The sequence below is a fragment of the Arachis hypogaea genome, chromosome 12, assembly GCF_003086295.3.
Source record: "Arachis hypogaea cultivar Tifrunner chromosome 12, arahy.Tifrunner.gnm2.J5K5, whole genome shotgun sequence".
NCBI classification, from domain to species: domain Eukaryota; kingdom Viridiplantae; phylum Streptophyta; class Magnoliopsida; order Fabales; family Fabaceae; genus Arachis; species Arachis hypogaea.
The window spans coordinates 120,473,663-120,487,012 of record NC_092047.1 but is presented as its reverse complement, the minus strand read 5'-3'; the positions used below and the strand labels follow the sequence as shown (position 1 = coordinate 120,487,012).

Sequence of the window (13,350 nt, the reverse complement as noted above, 5' to 3'; positions counted from 1 at the left end):
ATAATTCTTCAAAAAATGAGGGTTTAAAAAATAATTTATAATAAAAAATGAGTTAATATTAACTAATTAAAAAATTAGTTCTTTTGTACTTATTTATTTTCTTTTTTACAATATTAGCTAATATTATGTGTTCTCGTGAGCAATTTTTTCCTTAAATGTGTTTAGCCTCCCGCCAATGATAATTTTTGCCCATCAAAACAGACTAAAACGTACGTTTTTCTTTCTTTTGGACAAGACTAAAACGTACTTTATGAACCTTAGCCGTTAATGTAGAAGTAGTGCACTTCAGTTTTCGAACACAATCCAAATTCACGCTACTGATCTGCAAAATTAAAAAAATTCATAAATTAAAAAAAAGGAAAAGAGAATATTTTCTTAAGGCCTAATTAGGGCTGTTAGTAGGTTGAGTCACATTAACATCAATATTTTTTTTCCTCTCCCCCATCTCTTTTTTTTTTCTTTTCTTCTTTAATTTCTCTCCCTTTTATCTTTTTAATGCCAATGATTTTTTTTTCATTATACTATATGTTGTTTTAATAAAATACCATTAAGGTTATGTTATTCTCTCTTCTTGGATATAACATGTTAGAGAATACTTAAAATCAATTTAGATCAATTAGTATCATTTATATTTATATAGCATATCCATATATTAATTGTAGAATTCTATACTTTTATTATTTCGATTCTTCTAGCACCTAACCTCTTGTACATTGTACTTTTCAACACTCTTTTAGATTACTCTCTTGTTTCTAACATGATATCAAGAGCATAGATTCTTTTTTTTCCATGTAAATTCGTTTATAGCCCCTTTATTTCTTCTCCTCCAGCAGTGTTCTTTAGCCTCGTTTTTCGATCATTTTTCGATGCTTTGGTTCGTCACAGCCATTACTACCGTGCTCGTCTTGTCGTCGTGATTCCAACGCATCCAGACTCGCCATCATATGCCGCCGCGACCAGTATTCTTCTCCTTCCAGATTCATCCTGCGCTGTCAGATTGGGCTCTGCGATCAATGGCCCAACGCTCTCCATGTGTCGCCTGCCATTTGCTCCGCGATAACCCGGCAGCTCGCATCTGGACCCGACCCGGTCCGACTGTTGACTCGCGTTCCAGCTCACTCGCCAATGTGTCCTCTCCCTCCACTCGGAGGTCACCACGTGGCATCCATCTGCTGACATGGATGTTGATGTGGCGCTGACGTGACATTGACGTGGCAGACAGTGAGACCCTCTCTAAGGTTTTTTGGTGAGCTCTTTTCGATTCTGCATTTCGTTTTCTCATTTTTTACTCTGAAATTGCAGTTTGCTCTCCTCTCTTTGATCTCTACATCTACTATTATGGAAAAGTCAAATGCTTTTGTTGCCATAGACAGAAAGGGTAAATTCTGTCGAAATTGTAACCGTTCCGAACACCTCTTCTTAGACTGTCCTTTTGTTGAATGTCGCATATGCCACCAGAAAAGTCACATTAGCTACCATTATTCACAGTTGTTCTACCGTTATTGCAAGCTCTCGGGACATTTGATTACTACATGTCCTACTCGCCCACTACGTCCTAGTCAACTCAAGTATTATTCTCGTCCCAACTTCTCCAAGATTGTGGCTGCTTCTGCTGTTTCTACTACTACTGAATCTACCACCTCTGCTCTTCTCAACCCATCTCCTGTCTCTCTAGCTATCTGATATTGCGTCTCTTCTTCAGCATCTTCTTTTCCTTACTGGTAATACTCCTGCTACTTTTTCGACTCCTCCAGGTAATTCTAAATGGTATTTTGATTCCGGTTGCTTTAATCACATGTCTCCTTTGCATTATATTTTCTCGTCTTTGTCTACCACTACAAATGCACTTTCTGTCAATACTACTGATAGTTTCCTCTTGCACGCGACACACAAGGGTTCTATTTCTCAGTCAACTCTCACTCTCCCTGATACTTATTATATTCCCAAATTGAACTTTAATCTTCTTTCTGTTGGTCAACTTGTTGATCTCGGTTTTGATGTAATTTTTCTATTTCTGGTTGTCGTATATAGGATCATCGGACGGGATAAATTATCAGGACTGGACGTAAGGTCGGAAGGTTGTTTCAACTTGAGAATCTTCATATTCCTCATGAGATAAATATCAGTGCTGCTTCTTCTCCATCTACACTTCACTTGTGGCATCATCGTCTTGCCCACAGCTCCTTAGAAAAATTGTGTCCTTTTGTGTCTCAGGGTGTTTTGGGTTATGTTAATAATGAGTCTTTTGATTGCATTTCTTGTCAAAATACCAAACAACCTGCTTTATCTTTTTTCAATAATTCATCTCTTGCTTGCTCCCCTTTTGATCTTATCCACTCTGATGTTTGGGATCTCGCTCCTACCACTTCTATGGGAGGGGATCGGTATTTTGTCATTTTCATTTATGATTATTCCCGTTTTACTTGGGTTTATTTAATGACTAATCGCCATGAGCTACCTCAGATTTATATTACTTTTGCCACCATGATTAAAACTTAGTTTTTCAAGCTTATTAAAGTTTTTCGATGCGATAATGCTATGGAATACCATGACTTCAAACTTTTAAATTTTCTTGCAGAACATGGTACTTTGTCTGAGTTTTCTTGCCCTGGTACGTCTCAACAAAATGGCCGAGCTGAATGCAAATACCGTCACATTGTTGACTCTATTCGTGCAATGCTTATTTCCTCTTCGTGTCCTGAGCGTACTTGGGGTGAAGCTGTTCTTACTACTGTTCATGTTATCAATAGACTTCGTTCTTCTGTCTTTGGTAACATTACTCACTTTAAGCGTCTTTATCATACCTCTCCAGATTATAGTTCACTTCAAGTTTTTGGTTGTGTCTGTTTTGTTCTTCTTCAACCTCATGAACATAGTAAACTTGAACCTCGGGCTTGCATGTGTTGTTTCCTTGGTTATGACACTAGACACAAGGGTTATCGTTGTTTGGATTCTCTCTCTAGGCGTATTCGTATATCTCGTCATGTTGCATTCTGGGAGCATCACATGTTTTCTAAGTTCTCCTCATTTGAGTCCATTCCTCCTACTCAACTACCATTTTTCACTAACCCCAGTGTTGATCTTTTTCCTAGTGATGATTCTACAGGTTCTATCTCAAGTCAACCTCTACAGTCTCCTACTCTTCTGCCTTCTCCATCTCCCGATGATTTCAGACCGGACGATAATCCTGCTCCTACTGTCATGCCTCCTCCTTCTACTCGTTCTTCTAGGGTAAGAAATCCACCTCCTCATCTTCTTGATTATCATTGTTTTTCTACTATTCTTCATCACCATGAACCTAAGTCATTCAGAGAAGCCTCCACAAATTCAAGTTGGAATAAGCAATGTAGGAGTAAATTCAGGCACTTGAAAAATCACACACTTGGGACTTGGTTGATCCTTCCTCTGATCAGGAAGTTGTGGATAGTAGATGGGTTTACAAGATCAATACTTGCTCTGATGGTTTTCTTGTGGCAGTTACGTCTGCGCTTTCTTGTGGCAGTTCCATCTGCGCTTCCTTCCGACAGTTCTGTCTGTGCTTTCTTCAGGCAGTTCCGTCTGCACCCGTTTTACTAGTTTATGCATTTTTTTATTTAGTTGTTTCAAACAAGTTTCAAACTCAAATTGTCACTTGAGTTTGAAAGAAGATATTAGAGTATAATTAGGATCAATTAACATTATTTAACATATCTAAATTGATTTTAAGTATCCTCTAACATAACATTAAAAAAAGAAAGGATATGTTTGTCTCTTTTCTAATTGTTATGCAAATATTGTTTTAAAAACGCAAATGGCTAGAGAGAGGTATATAAAATTATAGATCCAACATGCTAGCTACCTTAACATAAATAGTATATATACTTTTTTTTTTTTTACACTTAAAACTTTTGAGTAATTATTCAAATTAATTTTTGAAAATTTTAAAATTGGACCAGGGGCGGAGCTAGAAAAAATATTGGAGGGGGGCAAAAAATATTTACACAATAAAATAAGACTAAAATAAAATTTTAAGGGGGGGCTAAACTAAAATTTATATATAATTTACATGTAAAAAATTAAAATTAGGGGGGGCCATTGCCCCCTTTGCTTGTACCTAGCTCCGCCCCTGAATTGGACAATTTAATTAGTTCCTCAAACTTAAAAATATATAAAAAGACATCAATATTTATCGACGTTAAATAATATAGTCTCTATCCAATTTTATTTTTTATCACTTAAAATTTAATATTTTTAATCATAATAATTTAATATTATGTCTTAAAATCATTTATTCCAACGAAAATTTAAATAATTAAGTAGAAGTAAATGAATAGTTAATTATGAATAAGAACACGAATAATATTTTTAAACTTTCTAATTTCTATCATCTTTGTATTTCTTTCATGTATGGACAATCGTATTTTGAAGGTGCCGTGATTAGCTCAATCGAAATACATATTTATATTAGTATATCCTTATTATTTTATCCTCTAAAAGGGAGGAAAGAAGAGAGACGTTTATTTAGATTTGTTTTAGATAAGATGATATATTTTCAAAACTATAACATTTTGAGATCATTTTTAATGCGAAAGATACATAAATATTGGTAGAAAGAAGAATGTGGGGGGGGGGGGGGAGGTGTGGGGTGTTAAATAAAGGTAAGTAGTGTCACAATAGCCTCTTTCCATATTTTGTGGTTGCCATAAAAAAAGGAGACATATATACTAAATTCCTTTTAATGTTTGTCAATGCAAAAATTTTTGTTTTCATGTTAATATTTTAAAGTGAAATTTATATACAATTATCTTTACGTTAAGTTGATATTTAAAAATATTTAAATAATTTGATAAATTTGACTAAATTATCATCTAACGATTATCAACTATCAACTTCATATAAAAATAACTGCACGTTAACTTTTACTATATTTTAAAATGGTTTGTCTTTAAAACCTTTTGACAATTAATTAGTAATTAGTTTTTCCCCCCTCAAATTTACCATTTTACTCTTCATCTTACACAACCCAATGAACCCACCATGGCTGCTACCACCAACACAAATGACAAAAATCACCACCACTGCTTTGGCACTTCCAACAGCACAAACACTACAATTATCGCCACCTACTCCCCCATCAAATTATGTTACTTCTTAGTGGGTTGGAGAAAAATAAAGATGAACGTGAATTAGATTAGATCAACTATGACTAAAATTTTAATTTGATCTATACTAAAATTATTAGATTCAATATCGGCAGTTTTTGAATTTGGATTCGATCCACATATTTACATATTAGATCTTGGATATATTCACAAAATATAAAAATATTTTAAAATTTTATTTTTATTAAAAAAATACCTATAAAATTCTTTTTTTTACCCTTTTAAACACGTTTACTCTTAAAATATTATTAAACATACTTTTTTAAATAATAAAAATAAAATATAAAAAAAATATTTAAGGGTTAAGTACAATTTTGGTCCTAAAGTATAGACTGAAAATTTTGTTCATTTTCGACCCTTTTTTTTGCATACAAAATCGTCCCTAAAATTTAATTTAGTTTTAAAATCGTCATTTTTACCAAAAATTTTAAATTTTATTCCTAAATTACCCCTAAGTAAAAAAATTATAAAATAAAAAAAAAGAAAAAAAAAAGAAAGAAAACGAACGAAAGGAGAAAGAACGCGGAAGGAAAGAAGAGAAGGGATGGGAGAAGAAGAAGAAGAAGAAGAAGGGGAAAGGGAAAGGGAAGGGAAGAAGAAGGGGCAGCTCCCACTCCGGCGTGGTCTTCTCCCTTAGTTCTTCTCTCTCGAGCTTGCTGTCTTCATCGTTCTTCTTCTTGGTGAACTCAACAGCGACTGTTTGGCAACGGTATTAGAAGCTTGGCGATGACGTAGTGACAAACCCCATTTTGAGGGTTTATCTTGTGCTTAATTTAGGGGATTTTATAACCTTTTACCCACATTTATTCAATGAAATAGCATGGTTTTATACCTTCTCCTTTAATTGTGCTTAAGAGTGAAAACATGTTTTTTAGGTCTTAAAATGAATAAATTTAATTCACCTTGATTCCATTAGATGCCTTGATATGTTTGTTAAGTGATTTAAGGTTTAGGAGGCAAAGATTGGATCAAGGGAATGAAGAAAGAAGCATGAAAAGTTGGAGAACTCATAAAGAAATGAAAGAACCGGAAAGCTGTCAAGCCGACCTCTTTGCACTTAAACGACCATAACTTGAGCTACAGAGGTCCAAATGATGCGGTTCCAGTTGGGTTAGAAAGCTAATATCCGGGGCTTCAAAACGATATAAGATTTGCCATAGTTGCTACAAGTATGGTGGCGCGCACGCGCATAGTACGCGCACGCGCCGTTGCTGCCACCTAGTCCACTTGAAGCAAAACGTAGCCAGCGATTTTAGAAGCCTTGTGGGCCCAATCCAACTCATTTCTGATGCTATTTAACCCAAGGAGTGAAGAGGAAAACACATGTTAGTTACCATTAGTCATAGTTTAGTTTTAGAAGTAGTTTCTAGAGAGAGAAGCTCTCACTTCTCTCTAGGATTAGGATTAGGATTAGGTTTAGTTCTTAGATCTAGATTTTAATTCATCTTCTTTTACTTCTATCTTTTCAATTCTTTGTTGTTACATTCATCTTCCTCTATTCTTTTGTTGTAATTTCCTTTATGTTGTTCTTGTGTTTTGATGTAGATCTACTTTTGTTTCTTCTACTCTCTTTCAATTCAATAAGAGGTAATTCATAATAATTGTTCTTCTTTGCTTTTCTATTGTTGATCTCTTACCTTTGTAGTTAGATCTCTCTTTAATTCTTGCAATTTGTGTTGTTTACTTTTATTGCCTTTTATGTGTTTGTTGAAATGCCTCTTCTAGATAAAGTATAGATTTTGTTCCTCTTGGCCTAGGTAGAGTAATTAGTGACACTTGAGTTATCTATTTCCTTTGTTGATTGGTAATTGGAGAGATTGCTAATTGGTTTGGAGTGCACTAAAGCTAGTCTTTTCTTGGGAGTTGGCTAGGACTTGTGGCTCAAGTCAATTCATCCACTTGACTTTCCTTTATTAGCAAGGGTTAACTAAGTGGTAGCAATGAACAATTCTCATCACAATTGAGAAGGATAACTAGGATAGAACTTCTAGTTCTCATACCTTACCAAGAGCCTTTTATAGTTGTTAGTTTATTTTCATTGCCATTTAACTTTCATGTCTCTTATCCAAAACCCCAAAACAACTCACAACCAATAACAAAACACTTTATTGTAATTCCTAGGGAGAACGACCCGAGGTTTGAATACTTCGGTTTATAAATTTTAGGGGTTTGTTACTTGTGACAAACAACTTTTGTATGAAAGGATTATTGTTTGGTTTAGAAACTATACTTGCAACGAGATTTCATTAGTGAAATTCTAAACCATCAAAAATCCAATCGTCACGTAGCGGCCCCATTCTCCTTCTCCGATTTGTTTTCTCTCTCTACCCTTTCTCGCTTGCACTCTCTCGTCTCTTTCACGATGCTCGACGGTGATTGTTCTGCACCGCTGCTCCTCCCTAGGGTTCCAATTCTGCTTCTATTTCTGAGTTAATCACGTTATTGTTTATTCTGATTTTGTTAATCTATTGTTTTCAATTCTGATTCTGATTTTATTAATCCATTGTTAATCACATTATTTTCAATTCTGATTCTGTTTTTAATTTTGTTAATCCATTATTTTTCTGCTTCTGTTTCTTCTGCTTTTATTTTTTATGTTTTAGATTCTGCTTATGTTTGTGTTGCTATTTCTGTTTTCAATTCTGCTTTTGATGCTACTTTTATTTTTATTTCAGTTTTTTATTTTATTATTATATTATTTCTGCTTCATTGTTGTTGTTGCTGAAGAAGGAAAAGAAGAAGAGATGCTGTTGTGATGGAGAAGAAGAATAGAAATTGAGTATTTTAGTGAAGAAAGAGAAGGGTATTTTAGTTCGAAAGACGATTTTAAAACTAAGTTAAACCTTAGGGACGATTTTGTAGGCAAAAAAAAGTTTGGGACGGAAAAAATTTTTGACCTATATCTTGGGACCAAAATCGTACTTAACCTAATATTTAATTATTTATTTTTTTGGATTTGCGGATATGCAGATACCTATATAAAATCTGCGGTCCGATCCCATTAATGTGCGGAGGCTTTCGGATCGAACCAATATTCGTAATTTTTAGATCGGATTCAAATAAATACCGAAGATATGTAGATTAAATCCGATCCATTAATATCCTTAAAGAAAGATGGAGTTAGTAAAAGAATACAAATAGAAAAAAACTAGTAGTTAATTGTTATAAGTTTAATCGGAAGAAGGAAATTAAAATACTTTTAAAACATTAAAAATAAAATTAAAATATTTTAAACTTTAAGAATAAAATTTTGTTTTAGACAAATATTATAGAAATTTAGTATGCTTTTTCTAATAAAAAAACAACTAATTAATGATAACTTACACACGTTATTGAATATTTGATAAAATCCAATCGAAGTCCACTTTGAATTTCTTGTATAACACTAACACATTTCCGGAGAAAATCAATGTAATTTAGAAAAATAGAAAGGTAACGTGGAACTTACCACAATTCAGAAAATCTCAGTCTAATGTACCCTAATAATCAACATAAATGTAAGGTGAATGTTATGGATTTAAAAAGTGGTATCTATTTACTAAAAAAAATTAAAAGTTATTATTTAATTTTAAAGATATAAAACAAAATAATTTTTAAAAAATCAAAATTTATTAAAAAAATAAATTAAGTAAAATTTAGGCAAAAATTTATAGGCACCATAAAATTGGCTTAAATGTAACGAGCAGGGCTAAGATACTCTATGTATGCACCTTGTTCGTAAGCTTTTCCAACGACAGATATGTAACCATTTCCAGTTCTGTTGTACGTGCAGCGAGATAACTACAAATGGCTTCTAGGGCTACCTCCAATGCTTGAAATTGCAAGGTTGAGTAGTCTACATGGCCTAAATCAGATCATTAAGAATTAACTTTTTTTTTTTAAAGAAAAATGAAGAAAGAAAGAAAAGAAAATAAAAGAAAAGATAAATAATCTACAACGTACGAGCCAATCGCCTTTTGAGTTCTTCAACAACAGGGACTACATTTTCATCCCGCGGATCTCGGAGAAATACCTATCCACAACTTAATCACAATTTTGTTAGGTAAATAATAATTTTTGTGAATAATAAATTTTGAAATTGATTCAATAAAATAAAAATATATTATCCCAAGTTATTTACCTGAATCTTAATATTAAAATAATTATTTGCATATCTAATAAATTGAACATCTGATATATTCATTGTTCACATTATTTAATATTTTTATTGTCTACTATACTTTTCCATCACAAAATTGTATTGATATTTAAAAAAAAAGATTAAAATCAACAAATTATGATAAAATAATTTTTCAGATAAATATTAAAATATAAATGAATTTTCACATAAGTTTAATCTTCTAGTTTTTCCCAAACGATATAATCAATTATATAAAAGAATGCTATTCGTTTGAATTTCTCCTTTTTCGTTTAAGAAGGTGTTTTTCATTAGAAAAAATTACTTTTATTAAATTTTGAAGTGTTTGGATATAATTTAAGGGAAAAATCCCTTTATTAGAAGCTAATGATTAATATTAACTCTAAAAACTATATTTAAAATTTTTTAAAAATAAAAATAAAAAAATCATAAAAAAATTGACTAATATTAATTTTTAAAATTTTCTTTTTTATATTTTTTAATAAGTACTTAAAAAAACACTATAAAAAAATTTTCACGTAAGAGATAACATTAGCAAATCTTCATGGCATTTATTTTAACTTAAAAAAACAATTTATGGTGTATTTATATAATATAATTAAGATTAAAGGTTACTATTAAGTTATGTAATTATTTTAAAAAGCTTACATGATTTCATATTTTAGCCTTATATATATATATTTATTTATTTATTGTGTATCTTCTTATTTCATAATATGGTATTAGAATTTTTATGACCGAAAGATTTATAATTTAATCCTTATTATTTCTAAAAGAGATAAAAATAACATAAGGTTAATAATAAAAAAAAGTTTATAAAAAATTTAAATAAATCCAAAAAAAAATTTATTTAAAAAGTTAAGAATGATGTAAATTTTCAAAGAGACTCAAATTTAAACTAATCGATAACTAACCTCTTCAGATGTGATTATTGCTTTGATATGCTGCAAATGGAGAAAAATAAATGAGATAGCTAGAAAATAAATTAATAATAACATATATAATTTAATCATATTAGTTTATATTAAAATTAATCATTAAAATTAGTCATTAGAAAATATATATAAAAATATAAAATATATATTAAAAATTAATTAAATTATATATATTTATACATAAATATAAAAAAAAATTTATAATTAATTTTGGTGATTAATTTTAATATAAAAATAAATTTTTGTATATAATCTCGTGTTGAAAGTGAAAATCTAATTAATCACCTAATATCTTGATGTATTACCTCCAAGTTAAGCAGAATAGCCTTTTCTCGACCAAGAATTGCTGATGGGTATGAAAGTAGGGGGTCTAGAATCCGAAAATCACGATAATGAATCTGAGCTAGATTCATGATGCGATGCTTGTCCATATCGACGATGGAACAGTGACCCTTAGAGTTGAGCACAATCCAACTTGTGCTGCTGCTGGACTGTGAATGTGATTTCTCCTTCATCATCACCTAATATAATTATATCGTACATTAATGGATATATATGAGCAGGTAAGTATTTATTCAAAATTATATATAGCTAGATACCCCTGGTCTTGGACCCTTCTAGTAAATTATTTACAGATGACAAACTAACATATAGAGAGATAAATTATCCAGCCGCTGGCCAAAGCTCACGGACTACATAAGTCCGGCAGCCGCTCCTACTTGACCTATCCTTCAAAATATTCACTATCTTTTATTTTTGTTCTTATGCTTTATTTAGTAATATATGCATGTATATGATCGTGACAGGCTAAAAAGAATACATTCATTCTTATATACGAATATCAATTATAAGCAGATAAATTCTTTATTTATTCCAAAAACATTGCCAACATATTTTAATATAAACAAACAACATTTTTTTCAATACTATTATTACGGAACTATAATATATTATTTACAAATCTAATAATTTTTAGTATATAAATAATAGAAATAAATTTTCAAATAAAAAAAATTGAAAAGGAGAAAACAATACCCTCGTTCAAGGAATCAAGGCCCAATCCTTCCCCTCCCTCCCCTCCCCTTTTTAATCAGGACTATATTTTAGTGATTTCAGTGTTACTTCTTTCGTTCGCTAATATGCCATTTTTCGTGAAACAACAAAATAATTTTGCTATGTGCAAAAAAGTTAAAATGAAAGTATTTTTCTTAAATTTATCTTGACTCAAACAAATAAAAAATCATCTAAATTTGTATTAAAATATCAATTTAAAATATAGATACAACTTCTTTTGATTTGTTCTTACAAATTTATTCCAAAAAAAAAAACAAAATTAATATTATAATCATAAAAGATAAATTTCAATTAGTAAAATAATTTAAATTCTAAAAATTAATTCAAAATTTTTAAAGTATCATTTCTAATATAACTTAACCTAATCCAAATTCCTAACTATATAATTCTTCAAATGAATGGGCAATAAGGATCACAAAACTCTTCCTTTTCTTTCACTTATTTGGTCACTGAATGGGCCAATTCTCAAAAATATGCTACACAAACACTTGACAAGATCCTCTGAAACTTTGTTGTACGTGCTATCAACTTCCGATTCCTTATCGTCGGACGAACTTGAAGAACTCTGTGCTCTGTCTTGATCTAAATTTCCTCCCTAACTAACAACTTCAACAAATCATTGCACAATCATCTCATATAGTTCCATCATATCTATTTTTTCGGGATTAATCACTTTAACTACCTTCTTTTCTGGAGATTGCTTATTCTTCATATAAAGTGCGGCTGGTGGCGAAAGGGTTCCATCAAAGGGAAGGTCTTGACTATGGCGAGGATTTTAGTCCAGTTGCCAAACCCGCTACAGTGCGTGCAGTTCTAGCAGTGGCGTTGTCAAGGCAGTGGAAGAGGACGTCAGTTTGACTTCAACAACGCCTTTCTCAATGGCGATTTGTCTGAGAATGTATATATGTTACAGCCTGAAGGCTACAGCCTTGGTTCCAACCTTGTGTGCAAGCTTGAGAAGGCGTTGTATGGCCTGAAACAAGCTCTGCGTGCCTGATTTTTAAAATTGAAGACCACTTTGGAACAGTTTGGGTTCACCAGCACCACTTCCAACCCTTGTCTGCTTGTTAAACATAGCCCTCTCTCCACCATTTACCTCTTGGCATATGTCGATGACATTCTTGTCACTGGATCTGCTTCGAATGAAATAGACAGACTAATAGTGAATCTGAATAAGGTGTTTACTCTCAAGGACTTGGGAGAAATGAGTTTCTCTCTTGGTATTGAAGCTGAGAGAACAGTCACGGGTTCCCTAGTGCTCAAGCAAACTAAGTATATCAGGGACTTGCTCAAGCGGGTAGATATGGTGAGTGCTAAAGCAATACCCACTCCTATGATAAGTAATCTCAAGTTGACTACATCTGGAGCTGTTTTTGATGAGCCTTCACTATACAGGTCTATTGTAGGGGGACTACAATATGCCACCATCACAAGGCCGGACATTGCCTTTGCAGTGAATGAGGTCTCCCAGTTTCTCCACACTCCTCTCGAACAGCACTGGAAGGCTGTGAAGCGCATTTTGCGCTACCTGGCAGGCACATCAGATATGGGACTTGAGTTCAACAAGAGTGAAGACTTCCGAATTTTAGCATTCAGCGACTCTGACTGGGCAGCAAATCCAGTTGACCGCAAATCCACCACTGGGTACTGTGTGTTTTTGGGGTCAAATCTCATCAGCTGGTCTAGTAGGAAGCAGGTTTCAATGTCCAGGTCCAGTACCGAAGCGAAATTCAGAGCGTTGGCTGATGTCATGACCAATACAATGTGGTTACAAAAGCTCCTTTTTGAAATGCATTTTCCTCAAGATTCATCTCCCACCTTATTTTGTGATAATCAAAGTACTGTGCTGATGAGTCAGAATCTCATTCTTTATAGCAGGTCGAAACACTTTAAGATTGATCTCCACTTTGTCCGAAACAAGGTTGTTCAACAGCAAGCTCATGTTGTGCACATTCCTTCCTTTGATCAAATTGCCGATGTACTTACAAAGCCCTTATCCCATGATGCCTTTGTTCGTTTCAGGACCAAATTGAGGCTGGTTTCGCAACCCTCCTCAGTTTGA

The 13,350-nt window shown here is 32.7% G+C and overlaps 2 protein-coding genes across 2 annotated transcripts in view; one reads left to right on the top strand and one right to left on the bottom strand.

Annotated features, from left to right (window-relative positions):
- The window catches only part of LOC140177244 (magnesium transporter MRS2-I-like), a 27,232-nt gene extending 16,403 nt beyond the window's left edge, over positions 1-10,829 (bottom strand). Inside the window, exons 1-5 of the mRNA XM_072210420.1 lie at positions 10,520-10,829; positions 10,194-10,223; positions 9,084-9,153; positions 8,852-8,985; positions 248-322 (exon numbers count right to left, since the gene is read on the bottom strand). Coding sequence (XP_072066521.1) covers positions 248-322; positions 8,852-8,985; positions 9,084-9,153; positions 10,194-10,223; positions 10,520-10,732 — 522 coding nt within the window. The 5' untranslated portion in view covers positions 10,733-10,829. The remainder of the gene's footprint in view (positions 1-247; positions 323-8,851; positions 8,986-9,083; positions 9,154-10,193; positions 10,224-10,519) is intronic.
- LOC112730193 (uncharacterized mitochondrial protein AtMg00810-like) lies at positions 10,760-13,350 on the top strand. Its single transcript, XM_025780294.1, has 4 exons — positions 10,760-10,777; positions 11,985-12,089; positions 12,202-12,254; positions 12,366-13,350. The coding sequence occupies exons 1-4, from the start codon at positions 10,760-10,762 to the stop codon at positions 13,348-13,350; spliced, it is 1,161 nt and encodes a 386-aa protein (XP_025636079.1).

What these genes read in the sequence shown, in the direction of transcription:
- LOC112730193 (XM_025780294.1), top strand. An exon ending in CAGTTGCCAAACCCGCTACA is followed by an intron (nt 12,090 to 12,201) that starts GTGCGTGCAGTT and finishes TATATGTTACAG; the next exon opens with CCTGAAGGCTACAGCCTTGG. An exon ending in TGCAAGCTTGAGAAGGCGTT is followed by an intron (nt 12,255 to 12,365) that starts GTATGGCCTGAA and finishes TGTTAAACATAG; the next exon opens with CCCTCTCTCCACCATTTACC.